Source organism: Camelus ferus, chromosome 9 (assembly GCF_009834535.1).
Source record: "Camelus ferus isolate YT-003-E chromosome 9, BCGSAC_Cfer_1.0, whole genome shotgun sequence".
NCBI lineage: Eukaryota > Metazoa > Chordata > Mammalia > Artiodactyla > Camelidae > Camelus > Camelus ferus.
Genome location: NC_045704.1, coordinates 55,349,718 through 55,373,722, shown reverse-complemented (window position 1 = coordinate 55,373,722; position 24,005 = coordinate 55,349,718). Strand labels below are relative to the sequence as shown.

The 24,005-nt window shown below is 45.2% G+C and overlaps 1 protein-coding gene across 1 annotated transcript in view; it reads right to left on the bottom strand.

The window, feature by feature from the left end:
* The window catches only part of CDH13 (cadherin 13), a 932,038-nt gene extending 914,510 nt beyond the window's left edge, over positions 1-17,528 (bottom strand). The window contains exon 1 of the mRNA XM_006183956.3: positions 17,260-17,528. Coding sequence (XP_006184018.1) covers positions 17,260-17,304 — 45 coding nt within the window. The 5' untranslated portion in view covers positions 17,305-17,528. The remainder of the gene's footprint in view (positions 1-17,259) is intronic.
* Between the last annotated feature and the right edge of the window lie 6,477 nt (positions 17,529-24,005).

Here is a 24,005-nt window from a genome sequence, read left to right as displayed (position 1 = left end):
TGCCCGTGTCCACTACTGACATTCCTGACTCTCCCTGACTCAGTTTCCTCATCTGTAGGTGGGGGCGATGGTAAGACCTACCTGATAGGGTTGAATGAAAGCCTCTAGCACAGAGCACATTTCATCAAAGGCAGGTAACAAACGGCATCTCTGCATACTACCACCTTGACCTCCTATAACCTCTCCTCCCACGAATTTCTAGCCCTCAACTGACCACGATTTCTTTGTGCCACATTTCACAGTCCATTTCTAGTAAGGCAGCATGAGTAAATTAAATGTCATATGTTTGAGGCATCAGAAAAAATTATCCAAAGTTTGTAAACTAGGCCAAAATGACTGATGGCAATCCTTGAATATCATTCAGGGACAAAGGCCATAGGAAGATATCTAGGACCATGCTCTTAGTTCACCGCGTTGTTTACTCTTCTTGATTGAAGGCTCCAGATTTAGAGAAGTTGCCAGTTCCTTGATCCTTGATGATTGTGTCCAAGTAGAGATGCAAATAATTTCTGTCTAGTGTAACAGATAACCCCAAATATTAAGGCATGTGGTACATTAACTAGTTTTTTTTTCCTAACTCAAAAATCTCTTCTTAACATTTCTTTGTCAAATTGCTCATAAACTCTAGCTTCTTAAATGCCCTTTGAAACCATCATCAGATCTTACTGGTTTCCTCATAAACTAATGAATTAATGGTTATATTTACCTAAGAGTCAGGGTTTTTACCTTTTGAAAAACTATACTTGCTACCAGTTGTCTTCACTATACGTTATACACACATACATGTAAAATCAAAGGAGGTAGCTGCCAAGTCAAATGAAGGGTAGCAGCATAAGCCACCCCAAAATACACCACTTTGGCATGAGGATTATTTTGAGCTAAAGGCAACTGAGAAGAAGTAGTTACAAGAAAAGCCTACTGCCTTCCTCCTATTTACCTAAAAGCAGGACATAACTTTACAAAGAAGTCCTCTCTCCCTCCCCAAGGACAAAGGTTAATGTCTAGAGACAATTTGGGATCCTTATCAATGGAGAAGGCACTGACTTAAATCTGCAGAACGAATCTTACTCTTGTTTACCCTGCTTTTCCTGGTTGCCTCCCCATAACTAGCCTCCCATACACCTTTCTTTCTCTTGTCTTTAGTTTAAGACAGTTTTTAAACTGGAGTTCTAAGCCACCTCTTAGAGTTAGTTACTCACATCCCCTGGGTATTTCCTATGTATATATGAGTTGTATGTGTTAATACATTGTTGGCTATTCTCTTATGAATCTATCTTTTTCTAAAAGAGTTTCAGCTAAAAACCTAACAAGGGTTCTGCCTTATCTCCGCAGACTGTCCCGAATGTCTCTTCTGTCCTCACCCCAGGTCTTTGGGTCTGCCTGTGCGGACAGCACACAAACCCAGCTCAGGGTCTCATGGAAGCAAGCATCCATGGTCATAATAGTACCGAGCAGAACCGTCAGCCCCTACTTCTGTGTCTCACTGGTTTTTATTTTACAGTCTCTGTTTTCTTCTGGGGAGCCACATTCCTGGTCTAAGCTTTTGTTTCCCTCCTTCACCCAAGAGAACATCAAGGAGCTCTCTCTCCCTCACAGCACACTGGATCAGCAGTTTGCGAATCTCAGAGGGCGTCAAAGTCCCCTGGAGGGCCAGCGTGAGAAGACACAGATGGCCAGGGCCACCCCAGGAGCTCTGAGTCCGCAGGCTCTGGGGAGGGAATGTGCCTTTCTAACGGCTCCCAGGTGGTGCTGTCTCTGCTGGTCTTGGTGGGCACGTCCCAAGTTCTTAGACCCCGGAGTCCACACAGCTTGTCTTCCCACCTGTGTCCTGTGAATTGCTATCTCATGACGTCCTCTTTGTAAGAGTTCCCTTACCCCTGGGAGTTTGGGAAGAGTGCTTGAAATGCAGGCTTGGGGAGCACCTCTTTGAAACTAAATGCACATTAAAGTCTCAGAGATGATCAGTTCGTGAAAAACAAAACACAAGCTGGTTCACTTCTCTGGGTAACTTCAGAATTTCCCAAAATACTAGCTCATGCAACCTATGTTTTCCAGAACTCTTATTAACCTCCCATAGAAATAGTATCTCTTTGGAATACACTTTACAAAACAGTGCGCTGGAAAAGCAATGCAAGAGGGCTGAATCAGACACTCATGTGGCTTTGTGTGATCCCCTGTTATCACCTGAGAAGGCTTTAAGAATTACAGTGAGCCCAGCAGACCTGTGAGCTGGCCCCATAGGAGACCAGGTCTCAGCCAGAGCCCCTTCCTTCCACAGCTCCTGTCCCAGCCCAAACTATGGCTGCTCCTCTAGACTATAGACCCAGGAAGGCATTTCCAGTCCCTTAGCTGTGCTTTTATAAATCCTCACCTCCCACAATCACAAACAGGCATCCTGGGCTGGTCAGGGGGCAAGCCCTGCTGCCCTTTCCTGTTGCACCACACATGACTAAGAGCTTTGTCACTCTGAATGTTAAACATGAATGAGAAATGCAAATCGGCAACCTAAGGTTAAGGTCAGAGAGGAGTAAAATCCATGCCTAGGGGGCCTGGGAATCAAAGAAGTTCTGGGATGAGTGGCAAGTGCTGATGGAGGAGTGTGCTTGGAATAGGGGTTCTTTGATTTAGATAATGAGTGCGGAGTAAAAGGAGTATGAGCCTTAGGCTTTAGATTGCCTTCTCATTACCAGCCTATGAAAATCTTCAACCCAACCAGTCAAGGGGTGCCAAACATTCTTGCTAATTTGGGTAAATCCTTTCAGCAATCTGGTATCAACTGTAATACAACGACAGCATGTCAATTCAGTTCTCTTGCCCTCTCCCTCTTTCATTCCCTCTCCCATTTTTCCACCTCTCTCCCCCTCCTTCTCTCCCCCTCCCCATCTTCCCTCTCTCTTCTTGAGCCACTTATGATTATTATTTTTAAAAGTCAGCCACTTTAAACACCTCCTTCTCCTATAGTCCCTGGGTCTTACTGCCAGGACCCTATACCAGAGACATCTGGGCCAAATGGGAATAATAACCCATGAGACAAAGATGGATCTTAATTCACTTTGCAAATCAGCAAAACAAAAGCAAAGAAGAATCATTGTTTTATTTCTAATGGGCCAAAGTCACTTGCAACTCTGAATCACTAGGGTTGCCTTTATGAGTGAAACACATGAAAACGGTATAGAAATGGTGAATCAAAAGCCAATTCAGGGCCAGAACTCCCTGGGTGACTTGCCAGCTCCAAGTTTCTCAGCATCTCTCTGCCTTGGTTTTCTGATCTCTGAAATGGGGCAGATGATAGGGCCCTTTCGAGGAACAGCCAAGTTAATATAAGTAAACAAGCAGGATGCCACTAGCAAGTGGTGAGCGCCTGTAGGAAGGGTGGCATGTGTTCAGGGATGGCTCATGCAGGAGCCCCGAGGTTGGACTGCCCAAGGTTTGCTTGTTTTTCAGCTTAACAACAGTTTTATTGAGACATAATTCACTTACTATAAAGTTCACTCTCTTAAAATATGCAATTCTGTGGTCTTTAGTAGACTCACAGAGTTGTGCAACCATCACCACTATCTAGTTCCAGAACATTTCCATCACCTCCAAAAGAAACCCCACACCCACTTGCCATCATTCCTCCTTCCCCACTCCCTGCAGCCCTAGATAACCGCCAGTCTACTTTCTGTCTCTATGGATTTGCTTATTTTGGGCAATAGTTCTTTCTATTTCATGGAATCATACAACATGTGGCCTTATGTATCTGGGAGTGCCCAAGTTTGAATCTCAGCTCCAGATGTCAAAAGCTGTGTGACTTCTATCAAGTTCTCCTGGAACTTCTCCATCTGTGAAATGGAATTAAGTTCATTCTAGATACACCACAGAGTCCTTAGGAGGACTAAATGTGCTGATTTATACATCTAAAGTCTCACCCAGGGCCCAGCTCACAGTAAGCCTCACTTAGGTGTCAGCCTCCATTACTACTACTACTACTACTACTACTACTACTACTACTACTACTACTACTACGATTACTACTACCACTACTGCTAGTCTGCTGTTCTTCTGCCCCAAAGCATGTGACTGGTGGTGGGAATCAACGATGAATAGAGCTCAAAGTACATAGCTCTTGCCCTCCCCAGTGCACAACCTGGTGAGGATTATATGATTACAAAACCAGTTTAAATGAACACAGTAAAGTCTTAGCATATGCACATTTAACTAATGGAAATTGAGCTCTTCCTCCAAAAAGAGAAGGAAAAAGAACAATTTAAATACTGCAATTAAATGCTGTAAAATTATATATTGCCTATATTCTTTATTATGCGCTGTATATTATTGCATGCATTATACACTGTTACACATTGATTACAGTACAGGGCTGCATACACAAAATCAAACACACTGTAATTTAATGGGCAACTTAAGAGATTTCAAGGTTAATGACGACCCTGTGTTTGCCTTAAACCTTGACTTTATAATCTGACCCTCGAGTAAAACGTGACTCTATTGTGTGTCGACAACAATAGCAATTCATAGTGATTCCAGACAAATGAAAGCAACCAACAAGAGTTGGTGGAGCCGAGCGTTAGGCTGCAGGAGATTCCAGTTGGTCAACACCCATTTGCAGAGCACCACTTCTGCCCTCCGCAAGTTCACAGTCTCATTTTGAAAATAAAGCTCATAAGCATACTCCTAAGAGGTTGGTGAGTGGCAGAACTGGGTTAGGGAACAGATGGAAATAATCTCGCAGCCTATCAACCAACAGGTCAGACAGGTATGAGAAGGGTTGTGCTTTCCCTGCCCCCATCCATCCCTTTGCCTGCTTTGTCACCCTTCACCGCACTCATCACCACCTGAAGGAAGTCATGGATCTACCTGTTCATTTTTTACTGTCTCTCGCCCAACCAGTATCGACGTTCATTGAGGCAGGGACTTTGAGGACACTGTTCACTTCCGTATCCCTAGCACCAAGAAGAGAGCTGATCACTTAGTAGGTGGTCAGTAAGATTTGTTGGGAATGAATGAAGGTACTTATTTAGATAAGCTCCACTCTTCTGTCCCCAAAACACCCATAATCTTTTCCTCCAATCTCAACTTGCTTATTCATTAACTGATCAAAAGTAGTGGGAAAATATTCCACATCAAAAATGAGGCCCTAATGTAGCATTCCAGGGCTTTGGCATACTGGTACCATCTAGTGGGAGAGAGTGTATTTGCAGGTGGGTGCTAAACCAAATTCAGAGGGTTTATAAAAACCACCATCATAACTCTTTCTTTGTCATTAGCTCTACTGAGCAAGTTTCCAGTAACACATAATGATGACAATTGGAATCCCTTATACACTCATGCTCTACCCAGGGGGTACACTGCTTGTCCGAGCACCTGGTATGTCTCTTCATTTTTCTGCTCAGAACTTTTCAAAAACCATGGTTGCTCCCAGAGCCACAAAGGTCAGCAGAGAAATTCAGAAGAATTACTGGCCCCAGGGGCCACCTTCAATGTAAGATAGACATGGGTGCACATACCCTAGCCTCCTATCCTGCAGAGGGACCATTCTGATGCAAGTTTTACACAGTTCTTCCAAAGGGCCCCATGAACAATGAGACTCAGTTGCCCACAACAGTAACCAACTCAAAGATAAACTTTTTATTGGCTTTCCTTCTGTCTTGCTTCATGGCCTTCACTCTGTGACCTGGAGTCATCTCCCAAAAGAGCTCCCTGCATCCAAGCCTATGTCTCCATCACTGTTTGGGGGAACTCAACCCAAGATACGGGGTTTAACACCAGTATACCTTTGGGCGGTGAGAAAGCCTTAAGAATTGCGATGGGTACCAGATTAAGTACTATAAAAGTTAAATTATTATGTCTTTTAGAGCTGGTCTAAAAATTATGTTCTACAGTTTTACAGGCATCTTTACCTTGATCAAAGTTAACAAATAATAATCCAATAATTTGTGGCTCTAAAAATGTACCACAATCCTTATGGTGACAAGAGGCCAAAGAAAATGTTTAGTCTTTCACCCTGGCCTCTTCCCTATTCCAATTTAACCAACTGGTGAGGTGACTAATGGTTCACATGAGGGGTAAGCCAACTACAGCCCAAGAGCCAAATCTACATCTGCCTATTTTTGTAAATAAAGTTTTATTAAAACACAACCCTGCCAATTTGTTTACATATTGTCTGTGTCTGCTTTTATGCTACATTGACAGCATTGAGCAGTTACAAGAGAGACCATATATTTACCTGTTAGCCCTTTACAGAAAAATATTACCTATCCGTGGTTTACATCATTGGTTGCCATAGTTTTGGATTCCCAAAAGCAAAATTTCAAGAAAAACAAAAAAATAGAGAATGAACAAAGTTTTGCCAACAACAGTTTACCACTAAGGACAAAAATGCCCTCCGTTTATTAATCAACTTCCTTTCACAAAATATAGGACATTTCATCCCTAAAAAGTAGAAAGATCATTGCATCAGAACAATGGAATTCCCATTCCAAGAAAGAGTAGTAGATAAGCTCAAAACAACTGCCTATCTCATTTTAATTTTTTTCATAACACTCACGTTCCAAAATTATCATATTTACTTATTTTTGTTGTTGACTCTCTTTTTCCCTCATGAGAACGTAGACTCCACGAGGGCAGGCCTTATCTTTCTTAACCACTGCCTCTTACCCAGAGGTCAAGCGTCCTGCTTGAGATATGGTCATTGATCAGTAAATGTCTGTTAAATGAATGACTTAATCACATATGAAATGTACATCCTGAGAGAGGTAGAAACACACGGCCAATGTGTGGAGTGGTGAGGACTGGGCAGCGGGAGAGTGTGTACATCCCCCAGGACAGAGGCTCCATGAACACTCACTACTCTATAGCCAGGACATGAAATAGTGCCCGGTACATAACATGTACTCAACAAATGTTCCCTGAATCAATAGCTACCCTGACTAAAGGTCCCTCAATTGAATTAAAAGAAAAAAGAGAACTTGTCTGGTAAAACACAACTAAACTTCAGGTTAGATTCAGTCCAATTGCAACTAATTATAGATCTGAGTGTCGATAAAGCTGTGGGCTCTATATTTCTCATCTTCCTGTAGATTGGGGGAAAGCATTATTGTAGACAGTGACACTCAGGAGACACTGGCTTAGACACTGGAGTTCCTTGGCACCTTTGGGGAGGGGATGCCATCCAGCCTTAGGGCCCAGCAGCAGGCAGGAAACTGCCAGAGAGTTTGCCTGCCCGTTGGAAGCTGCAAAGGAGCCACACCCGAGCTGGTCCTGGCATCTGTGTGGCTGTTCTCACTGGGATGTCTGTTCTTGCTGGAGGAAGCATGCAATATGGGTGGGTTGTTTGTCCCTGGTCAAAAGCAAAGACTCAGCAATAAAGAATATAAATAACCCTGGGCTAACCTAGTTATGGCGTTTGTAACCAGTAGCCCAGAGAGGAGGTCCAGGTCCCAGGACCAATTTTAGAGATCAGGAATCCAAAAATGAGGTCAGTGCAGGCAGCTATTTTGACTCCAAGAGAGCCAGAGAACAGAACAGTCAAGGGAGAGAATTCTTACATCATTTGAGGGGACAAGGGAGGAAGTTTTTATACACTTAGTGAAATACGGAGGAAAACACACATGCACAGGAATCAGATATGCATGGGTTCAAACCCTGACCTCCATTCTTCATGGCTAGTGTGGCCTTAGGCAGATGACTCAATCACTCTGAACTACCTTTCATCAGATGCAAAATAGAGATAAGAATAGTTGCCCTAAAGGCTGCAGGAAGGATTTGAGATAATGTATGCAACTAGCACTTAGCAGTAAATTGTGTGGTAAATTTACCATAGTTATTTCAACCTATTTTAAATAACAATAATAATCATAAGTGCTCATAGTGTTGGCATGCAAACCCACTTACATACTGCCCTGATAAAGCCTCCTCGGAATAGCTTCTGGGAAGATACATCCAGAAGATTCCACCCCACCAGGCCAAATGATTTTATGAGGCATGAAGTCCCCAGAGGAAAGATCTTTGGGGAGCTACCAATATGGGAATTGGCAAATCCTTCCCTGGGGAGCAAATTTTATTTAAGGTTCATGCATTTTTGAATATACAAGTATTTTTCCCCTCTAAATTAGTCAGATGCTCAAGGCCAAGGCCCCATGGTACCTTCAAGCCATAAACTGCCTTGGAACACACTATGTGTGAGAGTTAATGCAATTAGCGTTCCTTAAGCTCCTAGCACTGACCATCATGGGATATACTCTACATACATGGGGTGAGCATGAGCATACACTTATTTAATCATCACTAACACCCTATTAGGCAGGTGGCCCTACTCTCTGTGTCGAGACACAGGAGGAAACAGAAGAGGGAAATATGGTGATTCATCTCATGTCAAACTGCATGCAAATGGTTGGGTCAGGATTCAAATTCACTTCTCAAAGGTTCAGAAGTCTCCCCGGTGCTCCAAAGCTAAGACTCTGACTCCTCTGGGTCCCAGGAGACCATAGGCCCTGATTCACCTCCAGCACCTCCCCTATTGAGGACCAGGGCTGTGTTGTACTCATCCCTGAACTCCCAAATTAGCAGCATTCTTGGCACTTACTAGATACTGAAAATTATAAGAAGAAAAGACGGGAGGATGAGAAGGAGGGAGAAAGGAAAAACTGGAAGGAAAGGAGGGAGGGTTCAACAATCTTACTCCACCAATAATATTTTATTTAGCCCCTATTGTTTTGTATTGTAATAATTACCAACTTTGCATTATTTCAGCTATTTATTTTCTTGTTTCTTATTGGCTGCCCTCAGCAGACTGCAAGTCCCATGAGAGCAGGATCCACATCCATCTTGTTCACCTACAAATTCTCCAAACGTTTCATTAATACTTAGCAAGTGGACAACTGTACATCCCTCACCTTTTGAAGATAATGGACCTGTGCTTCTTTTTTTTTAAGAGAGGGCCAGCTGTGAAACATTTACTAGCACACCACTGCCTGGCACCCACTTGAAGATTCTGCTACTACATGTAGAAACAAAAGTGTCACCAAGGCTACATCCAGCATGCTGAAAGAAAGGTTGGTTAGCATTCGCAGAGTGATTGCTGAAAGCTGTAGATCATTATTTGCTTCATGTAAGAAATATTTCCAGTGCTGCTGATTGAATGTTCAAGAAACGATTAAAAGGCTTGGCAATGTTTCTCCCAAATATCTTTTGCATGAAAAGTCTTAGAGATTGGTTAATTATAGAGGCTACACATCAGCCACTCTAGTCCAGGGCATTTCCAGGCCCCCACAGGGCCCATCCCAGATGCAAGCATGGACTGGCCCGCAAGTACTAGCGTAACTGGGGCCCTGGATGCCTCTTCGGAGGAGCATTACTGCAGCCTGGCTAACACCCCCAAGGAAATGGCCCTCAGACCCTGTTTACGATGTTAAAAGCCTGGGTTCCTTGCTTGCGCAAGTGGCTCCAGCTTCTGGCCAACTGGAAGAGTCAGAACTCAAGCTCGTATCCTTAACCCCTCCCTGGCCATTGTCTTGCCATCTTAAACCCAGCTAACAAGCCCTGCCCAGTTCTCCCCTAAATGTCTCCCAGATGCCCTGAGCAGGCTGTGTCTGCTTCTCTCATCTGTGCTGTCACTCCCTAGTCTAGAGTGACAAGAGTCCCTAGCCTCTTCCCACGATCGATCTCAGGCCTAGCCTAGCTTCTCCCTTCCACTCATGGTCAGCTCCAATCCATTAGCTACACTGCGGCCAAACTGCCTTTACAAAATAGAAATCTGGCCTTGTCACACTAGACCCTCCCCTCATTATTGTCAATGACAGCCCACTGCTCCAGGACCAACACCAAAATCATTGAGACGCTGACATGCCCCACCAGCTGCTCCTTGCACCACTCTCTTCGGGCTGCATGGTGTTTCCTCCCGCACAGAGACTTCCCCAGGCTGTGCTTTCTGCCTGGAATGCTTCCCCCACAACGAACACCCTAGTGTTCCTTTGTCTGTAAGCCTCACTACTCCTCCAGACCGTGGTCCAAACACCAAGCTGTCAGGGATGCCTCCTAGACCCTTCATCTGGATCTGACGCCTTTCTTACATTCATTCATTCATTCATTCATGTTTTCTGAGGGCCTACTATTTGCCAGATACTGTTCTAGGCCCTGGGAATACATTAGTGATTCAGTTAGACAACATGTGCTGTGATGGAGCCTATATCAAGGCACAGACAAGCAAAACATGTAGAATGGCATGATCTCACACAACTGTGTTTCCTTCCATCTAGCCGTTGTCTCTGTTTCAAGTTATTCACTAATTGATACTGATCTCTCCTGTCAAGGGATCTCAAGGTCTGAGCCCCAAGAGAGCAGAGACTGAGTCAGCCTTACTAGCAGCTCTATCTTGAGCACATAGTAGGTCCCAGATGGATATCAGAGGTATTTATTGAATCCATTTCGTCCCAGGTGAATTCCCCTGAAGTCAAGTTGCTTGAGAGCTTGGGGCACAGGAGGGACAGTTCCTAATCCAAACCCCTAATGCCTCCCTGCCCTTCGACAAGGCTCCCTGCAGTCTCTTTCGCTGTAATTTTGAGCCAGAACAGGAGTCAGCAAACTTTCTCTGTAAAAGGCCTAATAGTAAATATTTCGGTCTTTGTGGGCCATATGGTGTCAACTGTGTTGTTACAGCACAAACACAGCCATAGACAATTATATAAGTGAATGGGTATGGCTATGTTCCAATAAAACGATTTATAAAAACAGGCTGCAGGAAAAAATTGGCCCACAGGCCACAGTTTGCAACCCCTGAGTTAGATGATCCCAGATGCCCAGCAGCTCATGGCAGTAGAAGGTGGAGCTTGTGTGGCCTGCTTCAGCCATGGGCTCCGTGGCAGGGTCCAGCAACTTTCCGCAGACCCTACATCGACCGACAAGGAGATGATCTCAGTAACTCGTGCTTCAGGCATTTGCAGGCACCATCTCCTGCAGCACATGAAAAAGCAGGTCCCTGCCATCCCCGGAGGAAAGAGACTTTGGCCGCATTAGGCAGGAATGGAGGCTGCCACAGTTCTTGCAGGATCCCCAGGCTCCTCCAGAGGCTGAGCTCACTTCCTGGCCCTGCCCAGGCATGTGGCAGGGCTGCTCTCAGCTGAGCAGCTGCTGCCTTCCACCCTAGCCCAGCCTGCACTCAGCTGGGAGACACAGAGGCTTTGTGCTTTTGTAGCGATTGGGTGACACTCTCTGGGGCCTTTGAAATGAGACATGACATGTTAAAACGTGCTTATTGCTAATGCTAATTTTCAGGAATTTGACTTCTGCTGGCAACTGACAAAAGAAAAACACTTTTTTTGGATATATGTACGTAGTTATATTTGCCCTGATCTTTGGGGTCTGTAACTACTGAAAACAATAGTTATCTGAGGCTTACCTGCTAGTATTGGATGAATGGACAGATTATTCTAGCATTTATGGAGCCAGAGAACATTAATTGTAGCATTAGCACTGTGTGTAGACTGTGGTGGGTGTTAACTGTTAAAAACAGTTATAAAAATATCACACAAACTCCAGTGTATAAAAGTATTCTAGACACCAAAGCTCTGGTGCTAACATTACCCTGAAGTTATAAATGCTCAGATGTTACTCAGCGCTCCCAGAGTCCTCCACAGGACTAAGGCCAATAAGGTACTGTGATATTCTGATGATACACATACTGTGGGTGAGCAACACTGCTGGAATGGCAACACCTAGGGTGTCACTGTACTCCAAGGGTAGTGATGTCCTTGGTGTAATGCTCTGTAGAGTGCACTAGGGCCTACCTATCAATTATCCAGTGGTCTCAGAGCCCCTTGGCTGCTGACACACAACAATGTTTTAGATGTTCAACACTCGGGAACCAGCACTCAGAATGACTCAAAGCTGCAGTGTGTCACTTCTCTGGGTGTAATGATTCCCCATGAAACAATGACTGAGTGTTATGCTGTTCTGGGTATCCCTAGTTACCCAGTGGCATTGATAGTAATACCATTCTCAGGGAGGAGGCATGGTCCTCTAGATCATGTTCTTCCAAAGTTCACATCCATAAAATTCAATCAGAGTGACCAAAAAGAAGCTAGTCTCTTCCTTTTCAAATAGCCTATCACTGAAAAACTGACTACATCAATTTGATCAAGTCTCAAAATTTGCAAAACCAGAAGTTCCCAACGTAAATGCCTATAGGGGCAAGTAGGTAAAATAAGTAAGTACAGTGCTCTGGGTGAATAGGAGGGAGTCGTGGTGATTGTGGCAAACTTCAGAGGCATGTCCTGCCTAAAGTGGGCAATAACGACTCAACTCCAGGGAAGTGTAGCCATGTGGGAATATGGCTGTAGGATTGCCTGACCTTCTGACATTATAAGAAATGCAAGAAACCTTTTTTTTTTTTTAATGTACAATATCCTATTTTCAAAACATGGGCCAAACAAGATACATCCATGAGCTACATTTATCCTGTGGCTGCTACTTTGCAACCTCTGCCCAAAACTAAAGTTGCAGAAGTCAGGATGGATGGGCTTCCCCACCACTGAGAAGATATCTTGAGGTTCAATCTGCTAAGCCAAAGAGTAACCCATTCACCTCCATGAGCCCTGACTCAGTCTGCATTTCCAGTTTGAAATGTCATTGCTTCTCCCCTCTAGCTTGCCCTTAGTTCCTTCTATCAGTAGAGAAATAAATCACTTTCTACCCTCACCCTAGAATAAAACCACTACTTTGGGTCTGGTGAAGGTGCAAGGGATCCTACAATCCAGCCATTCATCATTTGTGCAGTCTGCTCAGAGAGAAGGACCCAGATCTGGGGTCCCCAGGTAGCTGCAGAGGAGATAGGCTGCAGGGAATTGTATTGGCAGCAACCTCAGGAGGGTCAGATTCTCCCAGGCATGTGGGCACCTTGCCGACAGCTAAGTGAAAACAATGCCAAAACCAGTGGTCATTTGATTTGATTCTGCCCAACTGATTATTGTAATTGGATGACAGGCTGATATTTCCCTCTACTTTTCAACTCATGTTGGAGGGCGAGTGGATCTGGCTAATGATTTGCTCTTCTGGGTAGTTACCTAATGGGGAAGATTATCTCCTTCCACAGGCAGAACTGTTCACGCTGTTTGGCTAGCTAAAGAGTAAAACCAGGTCCAACCTAAGTCAAATGCCGGGAAACTTTAGAACTTCCTCTCATTTCATACTGCATTGTCTACAAGGGTCTTTGGAATGTTCCCTGCTCTCATACTCAGTGGGAATACATAGTTGAAGAAAAGAACAGAAGCAACTGCAATAGGGAAAAAAGGAGGAAAGATACTCAGTGCAAAATGACAGGACTTCTCATTAGGGGAGCTTGTAGAAAATAACTGACAATAAGGAGAGTACTTTAGTTTGATTTTGACAGAGCTTCTACATTGAAGTTCTTTAAAATATGAGCTGTAGATTTAGAATTTTGTAATGCTGTGGATGGAGCCCTCTTCTGGAGAAATTTTTCAACAGGTATTAAAACAGATCAAAACATACAGAAATGAACACATACACAAGCACAACACAGAAATATGAAATATTGTTGGCTGTTGTTACTTAGATGTGAACTGAATCCATAGTTTGTCCTTTTCTTTACCTTCCACTAAACAGAAATTAACTGGACTCCTCAAGGAACTTTCTTTCTGGAAGGAGGGAAAGAAAGAAAGATATTCACAAGAACCCAGTTATACTTTTACCTAAACAGTGAACTTCCGACTGAGACTCAATATACACAACCAAATGCTGGTAATTTTAGATAATGCAGTTATTGGGTACATTGGTTTATTGGGCTATTTCACTGAAACACATAGAAGGAAACAGATTTTATTTAATGGGAAGCCCAAAGGCTAAAGATAGAAAAGGAGAGAAGGGAGGGAGGCAGAGTAGGAGATATTAGCTAAGATGACTGTTGGGGCTTTTAATATAGACTGTGGCATTGCATAAGTTCCAGATCACATATTCAGCCTTGCAGTTTATTAAATCTCTTTGGGGATATGCTAAAAAGTTGTTCAGACACATGAACTCTAGCACTTCGTGATTCCTTCCACCACTTACATCTCTGTTTCTCCAGTGCTTTTAAAATCTTACAGGCTGTCCCACGTTGAACCCATCTCAGAGCAGGAGATGCCCTCTGCAACCCTCAAAGTCTTTCCTCCTTATCAGAAGGGTTCTGCAAATAACCACTGCCCTTAAAAATATAAGATATGAAGTTGCAGGGGCACTAGACAACACTGATTCTCATTTAAAATCTTGAAAATCAAGATTCTGACTCCAAGAAAGACCTCCACATTTTAAATCAACATCTCAGAATTCTGTGGAACATTTTTAGTCACTCCTAAGTGACTGTTCTCCAAACCTGAACCACTCCCTAAAACCCTAATTCTTAGGGGATTACTCATTCATTGTTAGAAATTTTGGCTAGATGTGATTACCAAATTAGGTGGGTGGGTGGGGGAATCATATTTACCGTGGAATTCCTAACTCATGCCTCTCTTGATTTGTTTCACATTCATTATTTATCATAGCCAAGTTCCAGAGGCCACTTCTGGGACAGCCTTTCCCAAAATGCCCCAGGGGAGAAGGAGAAGTGACTGTTTCTCTGCTTTGTGAGCTTCCAGCCATTGTTGCTTAGAATTCCTCTTCCTCCTTCCAAAATGGCTAAACCAGCCCCCTAGCCAATAAACTTACAGAGATTGATGGCTTCCAAAGCTGGACCCAGCGTATCACAACTGCGGTGGAAAAACACACACATACTTGCCTGAACACCACTAAGGCTAAATGACTAATTTGCTTTATTACGGTGTTTTTCCCCTTCTTCTGTTTTCTCTCTGCTGCAGGAAAGTTTTGTTTTTGCTTGTTGACTCAAAGGCACCAAGACTCTCTCCACTTTTCGCTGTGGCACACAGAGCTCTGCACTTGAACCTCTTGCCAGTTAACTGATCTGCACCAAAATGATTTCCCTGCAAGGTGCTATTGCTACCAGGATATCAATTACTGTCCTAATGTGGACATTTGCTCTGATTATGAATAACAATCTGAGAGAGAAATAAGCCTCTCAGGGCAGGCAATGCAATTCACAGTAAAACCTCTGCTCTCTGATCCTAAAGAAACCGAGAGAGCAGACAGCCTTCAGGAGTTACCTATGCCAGTCAGGCCCTGGGTGAGGAGACACACCAGTTGCTTTGCAAAAGGCATCACCTAAGACTCTAGTGCATAGGGACTGCTGGGTGCTATCATGTGGTCTCTTTTACTCAAAGGAAGACAAAACTTTGGGCAAACCCTGAAACCCAAACAGGTCAAAACATGCCCATGGAGAAAAGGATTGTAAAGTCCTTGGTAAGGCTGTGGTAAGTGCTCCCCAACATAGAAGGCTCCAGAGTGCTAGGCCTTGTGCCAGATGTATCACCTAGGACATCCTGTTGAATGTCCTCCAATCTGCCTAGCAATCCTAGGAAAGTGATAAAATTACAGTGGAGAATGTGGAAACTCAGAGAGGTTAAGAAAGTTACCCAGGTGGTACCACTAGGATATGGCAGAGAGGATCTGTCTGAATCAGAAGCGTGCTCTGAACCACTGCTAAATCAGGAGAGCGAGAGAGAGAGAGAGAGAGATACACAAACACACATATACTCCACTGCAGAGAAAGAGTTCAGAAAGTCTGGAAAACTGGTTCACAGACAGGTTTAGGATTTGTGGCAGGACTTAAAGCTACAGGGACCCCAAGAGAATCAGCTCAAAGCCCTAGTAGAAGAGGAATATAACTGGGCAGTCCTGAATGGGGGCTGTATATCCAGGAAAGAAGGAAGTCATGAGTTGGGGAAGGTGGGGGCTGTTCAGCAATCAGGTACCTTACTCTGCCTCCAGGCACCACCATCCACCCCCACCTCCCACTGTGAGTCATCATGGTCACTGCTTGCTGGAACATTGACCCATTTCCAAAGTCTAACCCCAACACTGATACGGCAGTGGTCTCCCCTCAGAAGGCTGTACTACATCTCTGCATCCCAGCCAGCCCTTGCCTCTCCCTCCCTCTCACCGCACCCACACACTGACACATGTGCCTCATCCCCTGGCATCCAGGAGTCCTGGCCAGGAATTCAACACCCATTCCCAGCACCCCAAGGCACTCCCTGTCTCCTTCCCTCTTCCCTGCCTGGTCTTTCCTTGATCTCACCCATGCACTTGTAGGCTGCCAGCTCGTGCCAAGTCCCACAGACTGCCAGGGGGGCCTGGAGGGGACTGGGTCACAGCGCTGTCAGAAACCACAGGCCCCTGAGCAGGGCTGAGCGTGTCCCTCAGCTGCCAGTCAGCACCTCCAGTCTGGCCTCCTCAGAGTACTGCTTTCCTGCACACAAACTTCCCGAGATCTCCGAGATTCAGAGGTGGTTGCTGGAGAACCCCGTCTGCATCGCCCCCTCTACCACGTCGCCAACCCTTCCCTTGCGCCTCAGCGCTCCAAGGGTTAACAGGCAGCTGCAGGGCCCGGGTGGGCAAGGCTTGAACTTTTCTCCGCGCTCCGCGCCCGACTGGGAAGGCAGGAGAGGCGGCAGTCAGGACTCAGGGTCGGAGCTCCAGCGGGCTAGACAAAGGGGGCGCGGGGGACTGGGGCCTGCTCCCGGGCTGGGGGGCGCGCTCAGGCGCTTCTGGGCCCGAGGTCAAGGAGGGAATGGACCCCGATGCGGGCACTGCCGGCTCCTTTGAGCGACAGCGGCAGCCGGGCTGCAGCTCTCAGCTGGCCGGAGGCGCCTTCTAGCGCGCCGCTGGTCTGGGCTAGGGGGCCCGGGCGCCCCGGGAAGTCGGCGGTGCCAGGCCGGCCTCACCAGCCCGGCAGCCCGCAATCCCGACCCGAGCTGCGCTTCCCCCTTTTGGCTCTGGGTTGGGGAAAACCACGACTCCTTGGAGTCGCCTCCAACTGAGTCTTTCTCTAATGCATGAGCCTACGGAGGCGGCGAATCAAAGTTACCCCACTTGATGTAGGCGAGAATGTCGCCCCTGCTTGCACAAGAAAGGACTCGGGAGCTCTCTCCTCCTCCACTGAACGTACACACATACACACTGGCAAGCCGGAGTGGGAAACCAGGGCCCCCGTAGGATTTCAGGGGCTGGGAATGACCTCCCTTGTGAGCCCCGAGCTGCCTTCGTCGCCGCACCCAGAGTCCCCCGACCCCCAAAAGCCCCCTCGCCCAGCCCGCGGCAGGCGATCAGAATGCAGAAACGGGTCGCAGGGCGCGCCCAGCAGCCCCTCTTCCCTACCTGGGACAGAAGAACGTACAGGACAAGCGGAGTTGTCGGCTGCATTTTGCCCGACTAGAAGCGCCCGGCGGCGTTTTCATTCATGCACGCGGCTGCACTGAGCATATTTTCCGTGGGAGCCAGGCTTTGAGGAGAGGCTCTGCCTCGCCAGCCAGCCAACTTCCCAAATAGATCAGCGGCAGCATCACGAAAGCATTGGGTAGAGGCTGATGACCAGGACCAATGGCTTTACAAGAAGGATTCCTTCATAAAGCTCCCTCGTTTTGCATGGCAGATACGGCGGCGAGCACCTCGCACAGAGCGAGTCCCTCCGAGGAGGCAGCCAGTTTGCTTTTTTGGACTGTTGGGGCCCAGCCCCACAAATCACGCCAGCTGGTGCCACTTTTCCAGAGAATGCAATTGCACTGGGAACTGTCGGCCACTTCCAGCCCAGTGCAAAAAATTCTCTGTATTAAAATGTTAATAAGATCCACTTTATTTCCAATAAATCAAATAAAATGACCCCAACAGTTCCAGCCCTTTCTATGCCTGGAAATACTTGGTGGTGGATTTTTTTTTCCTTTTTCTTTTTTTTTTCCCCCCAATGTGGCCCAGTCATGATGGTGTTTGGTGTTTCCCTACCATCTCACAAATCACAAAGACGCGATCAATTCTAGCTTACAGAAAAAAATCCATCAAGGGGCAATAGATTTTATTAACTGCTCAGGTGAGAGTCTGACTGGCTGCCTACTCCACAAATGTGCATCAGGCACCAAAGTTGACACTGATTTGAGGAAACTTTTTTTCCCTCTATCTGGATGTGTTCTTTCAGAAGCTTCTAGCTGCCTCCAGAGATTGGAAAGAGTAGTACCCACTGCTCAAGAAATTTTATAAATGGGGTGCTATGGGAGTGAAGTAAGAGGGAGATCTATGTCTAACTTTTCCAGGAGGAATTTAAGAATATGCAGTAAAGACCTTATTTTGTCATTTCCATGCAGCCTCCTTAAAAAAAAACAAAAAAGATTTAAGGTGTTTTATAATAAAGGACAGTTGTTCAATGGAATTTATGCAACCAAAATAAAAAATCTGGGTCAGGAAAAAAAAATCAGAAAACTGAAATGCTAAATCTGAGCTTCCTGGTGGCCAAAGCAATAAGAGAAACATGTAAATTACAGAGTTCTTGCAGATACATGTATACATACATATATCTTCTGACATAATTTCCTGGGTGCTAAATACTAGAATAAATGTATAATGTGACATCTAAAAGCAGGACACTGAGCAATGGGCCATGCTGAGATTCAAAGGATTGAGCTGTATTCCCAGCATCTGGCATAGGGTTTGGAATATATAGACAGTCATTTGTGTGTGTGAAATAAATGTTTGGACTTAATCAAGAAGTAGCAGAGGGTGGAGTAGGGCAAAAAATCTGGAGCCACGTTGCTTAAGCTTAACCCCCAGCTCTGCCGCTGACTAGTAAATTGCTCACTCTCTCTGCCTTTGTTTGTCCACTAGTTAAGTGAAAATATAAACTCTACTGAACTCATGAGGTTAGGGTTAGAAAAATAATCACTCAATAAATGTAAACTGATGTACTTTTTAAAATCTTTCGTTGTCAGAAGTTCGGTCACAAGGTCAGCTCATGTGGTCCCAAGGTCACTGATGAAGATGCAATGCCGTCTTACCACCTGGCTCCATTAGCCAGTGCTGGCCCAACAGATGGCAATGTTGGCCAAACAGCCCCCAGAAGAGTCCAGGAAAGATGGATGCTCTTCTTCCAGTCTCTTCAGCTTTCCACTGTCCTCTTGCCTAGGTAGGCATCTACCCCTGAGCCTCTGAGAAGTGCAGTCACAGTATTTGACAGATGATCTGATTGTCCCAGCTTGGAAACCATGTGTGTGGAGACCCACACCCATGTTCCCCACCAGTAAGAGTAAAATAGGATACTTTGGAATCAAACAGGCTTCAGATCAAGGCATTCTGAAATACCCTAAATTTTCTCCATTCCAGGGCAGGAGCCCTCTTGTCAATCAGGGGCCAAATGAGCTGAGCCCGTGGATTCAGCAGACAGAAAGACAAAGAGAGCAGAGCAGAGCTCAGAAGATGATCAATCATGATAAGGGGGAGAGAGGGCAAAAACAGATGATGTTCTAGTCACTTTTCCATGGGCAGTCACTCAGGCCAGGAAGCACTGAATGGCAGTGTGTGCCTAAGGCTGCCTTGTCCAAAGTACAGAGCTGTATAATTGAATTTTACAGTTCTTCTGGCCCTTTCTGTGGTCTCCCCATCCCATCCTCCTTACTGCTGTTCATTAAATAGGTCCAGTTTTCCTCCTTTCTTGGCACAGGACAGGGCTGTACTTGCTGGCCCATCTGTGGTCCCCATGGGGCCAAGTAAGTAGTTCTAGCCAATGAGCTGTGAGCAACAGTGACAGGTGTCACTTCAAGGCTGGAGCATTTAATCACCAGTGTGAGAAGGGTTGGTGTCCCTGGAATAGGTGCTCAGATAGAGGTTTGTGCAAGTCACTTACTGGGGAGTTTTCTCAAGAGCAGCCACTGCAAGAGGAAGGGAAACTAGTCCAGCAGAGGGAGAAGTAGAAGACTTCGTAATTGCAGCAGAGGCCTCAGCCAATTCCAGCAGAGCTCTGAGGCAAGAGTTGCCCTTTAGAGATGAGCCTAATAGAGTCAAGGGGCCGTGCCTGAGTGGCCCCCTGAGGGCCAGCTGTTGGCTGTTCCTCCAAGGAGGGGAATAATCTTTGGTGAGGTAGCTCAGTTCAGCCAAGGGCACTACTCCAATCTGCCCTCAGCTTTGTCATCTCTACATAAAACTAACATGTGACTCATAGCAGGTAACCAAAGCCTGTGATTCCCAGGCTGCAGATGACCTCGTGCATCTGATGGTACCAGGGAAGATGGCTGTAGATTTGCCTGACTGAAATCCTGCTCACTCTTTTTCCAGCCAGGACCTGCACAGACATTCACCAAGGTCCTGGGCTTTCGTCCTGAGCTGTTCTACCAGCAGGCAGAGTGGCTCCAGTCAGCTTACCTGATTTCAGGTGTCCAAAGAGCCAGTTTCTGTTCCTTCCTACCTTAGTCTTCACAGGTTGGACTTTTGGGCCCAGGGGGAGTTAACTTCAAGAGGCTTATTAGGCCTTGAGGCTTACTTCTAGAAACCCATGAAGGCTAGGAAGGCTGGGAAAAGATTTGTCTATAAAATGAGGCCTGAATTGGGATCTCTAGAATTCACTTATATTGGGCAAGTTGCTTTTACACCTCAAGCATCAGTTTCTCCATCAACAAAATGGGAGTAATAACATAACACTCCAAGGATTATCATAAAAACTGATGTCATTTTCCCCCTTTATCCCCTACTCCCCTCTACTCTCAGAAAATGTGCATTTTGTCAATAACATATCAGGTTTTATTCAACAAAGACAAGAGAAAAACCATTTCACTCCAATGATAGAAGACTTCTGAAGAAGAAATCCATTTTTGTTTATTTGTTTTGCCTTGTTTTCCCTTCAGCTCCCTAATGAGGGTCTTTGGCAGATGGATTGATTGATGGTGGCAAGTAAATATTGAAACTGAAAACCACCCCCTACCTATCCCCACTCTATCTCCTCCCACCCTAGCCCCCACCAATCCCTGACTGCTTTTGCAGCTGTGGGCTCCCCAGAAGCTGTGTCTGCACTGAGCCACATTCCAGGTTCACACTCCTTTTCCAGGCACATCATCCTGGCTTTGGAGCTGATGAAATCATCCAACAGTCAGCGGCTGTCTCCTGAGGTGCCAGGGAGTGAGACTGTTTCCTTTCATTGACTGACATGGTTGAAGACATTACTGAGTGTGTGGAGGTGGCCGTGTGGGTGAGTGCAGTGTTTGTGGTTATGTGAACAAGCACATGGTGTATGTATATGGAAAGGGGGTAACTGGTGTATCATCCAGCAGAGATAATTTATTCAAATTTTGGCACCCTCTGAAAGTGCTGCTGTGATGAGGTATTTGAATAGAACAGTGACAAACCAGATAGATGCCCTTACGAGACACGACAGTTATCATGTATGCCAGGATCCCTCGATAACTGGGGTATGGGATATACTTGGACAGCAGGGAGGGAAACTCACCCTACATAGCCTTACAACATAGCACAATGCTGAAGCTATACCCCTCCCAATGGGATAGGCTGGTAAAAATATCCAGGTTGATGACAATAAACCATCCCATAACACTTGGCCACCCAGAAGGAGCATCCCTAATTACTCTTGAGCCATGAATCTGCTTTATGTTTCTTCGGAGCCCTTTACGTTACTTGACCTTACACTACTAGTGGTCACTTGTATCATTGTCTCAATTATTCATTCCAACCATGTACCTTACCTTTTATACCTTGACTTTGGCTTTGGACACACAAACTTCGTTTGGCCAGTGGAATGAGGCAGAGTGATGGGGTGCCAGCTATAAGCCCAGGCCCCAAGAGGCCCTGTGCATTTCAGCCAGCTCTGGCCAGGGCCTTTACCAGTGTTTTCAAGGGAACATTCACAGGCTAGCTCACTGGTCACAGGAGGAGAGATGAGCACCCCCTGGACCCAGAGATGCTTGAGCAAGCCCAGCAGAGTCCTGTCCAGATTATCTGACCCAGGGTTATTTGAACTAAAACTAAATAATTGCTTTAAATTTAGGGGTGGTATGTTATGCAGCAATAACTAACCAATAATTACATTTGCTTGTTTGTTGTCTGTATATCCCTGTGGAATATAAGTTCTATGTCTGTCTTTTTGCTGCTGTGTGCTCAACTTCTGGAATAGCGTCCGGCATACAGTCGGTCCTCAGACACTCATGCTGAGAAGATAAATTAAATGACTTCTGTATTGAAAATATTGATGCTGATATGAACCCCCTTACATGTACTGCCCTACCAGAAAGACTTCCTGATGGTGACAGTTCAATCCTCCCATGTGGAAAACATCCTCTGACTTTGACAGTCTCCCCTCCCGTGGCCATCTAATTCAGCCTATGACAAGGCTAGGTCTTCTTATGATAGTCTATACCAGCATTAGACAAAGTAAGGAACATTTCACAGAGACTAGTGTGAACAAGTGAGGTGTCTGGGTTCTTCGGTGAAGGACATGTAGGCTGTGACATCCTTCTGAATTTCTGCAATGTGTAAAGAGCCCAGGCATCTAAGAATAAGATAGAAAATACTCCTTTGGTTTTTGAGATACTATACTAATAGAGAATCCTTTGTGAATATGTTTAATACAATCATGACTTCAACACTAGCACAGAGGTAGAATGGGGAGTGACTTTTAAGCCATCTCAGTTTAATTGGCCTAACTGTCTAGGACTTCGGTCCCCCATGGTAGCAAAATTGGGCATTCAGACACCAATTTTATCCTAAGAAGTAGAAGTTGTTAAAACCCCCCTCTAGGTGTCTCCCTTACCCAAAATTAGTGACTGGGGTTATTTCTACACAGAGAATCATCTCAGCATCAATATGGTAAAGCAGTGCTTTTCAAAGTGTGGCCCTTAGACCAGCAGGATCAGCATCACCTGGAAACTTGTTAGAAATGAAAATTCTCAGGTCTTAACCAAGACCTACTGAATCAGAAACTTGGGATTAGGGTTCAGCAATCTCTGTTTTACAAGCTTTTCATATGCATAGTTTGAGAACCACTAGAGAATTCTCCACTACTCACTAACATATATTCATTCACTCATTCAAGAAATACCACAAAGCGCCTATTTGCACATTAGCCACTGAGCTAGGCAACAGAGGGAGAAATGAAAAGGTATGTTTTGTGTGCCTCAGAAAATATGACTCACAGAGAGGAAGACATCATTCTATTACAATGTGCTGCAGGAGATGCTGAGAGAGTCAAAGAAGCCAGAGCTATGGGGGAGCAGGATGCCTTTAAGAAGAGGCAAGGGCTCCACCGTGGTTGATTTCCTTTGTATGTCAAAACTATCACAGATCTCTGCTTGACAGAGTTGTACTTTTTGTATCTGTTGATGAGCAACTAAATAATAGCAAAAGGCAGCTGAATTCAACACCTCCCTCTACCTTAATTTGAAGTTTATTCTTTACAATCTTACCTAGGTAAAGTTGCAAATGGCAGTGTCTGGGGGAGATGGTGAGCATTATTTATAGTTGACAGATAATGCTTAGTGAGCATTTAGTAAGATGCCTTCCAATGACAGTCTAGTCCCCATGCCTCCAGTCCCCACCTGTCTGTGGCCCCAAGCAGGGAACTGCCAGAGTAAGGGAGAAATAAGGAAGAGGAGACACTTCGGGGAGGGGCTGATGACCAGAGGGAAGGCAGAAGACAAGTCTGGGCAGTTTTGGGGACAGATTAGAATCAGCTTACACTTCAACATCTGGAGGTTGAGCTCTGTCATACTGGCAAAGGGGAATCATCCAAACTGCTTAGACGGAAAGTTCAATAGCTCATTTACATTTTAGGACTATGACTCTGGCCACATTGGAGATGAATTGCATCGAGTGCCATAACTAAGGAAGAGAGACTTCTGTGAAGACCATTGTACAGAATATATAAAAGATAAGAGCCAGAATTCTTTTTCTTAGATTTCTAACCAGTGAGTGGTGTGGGAATATTACATGGCCATCTTTCCTGCTGCCTGGCACATAAAAGAACCTTCTATAATAACAGATAAATTAAATATACTTATTAAATTACAGGAGATTACCTTTGAACTACAATTCTTCACCCTACCCAGTATCTAATTCATGTCCCATTAGTGGTGGAGTAA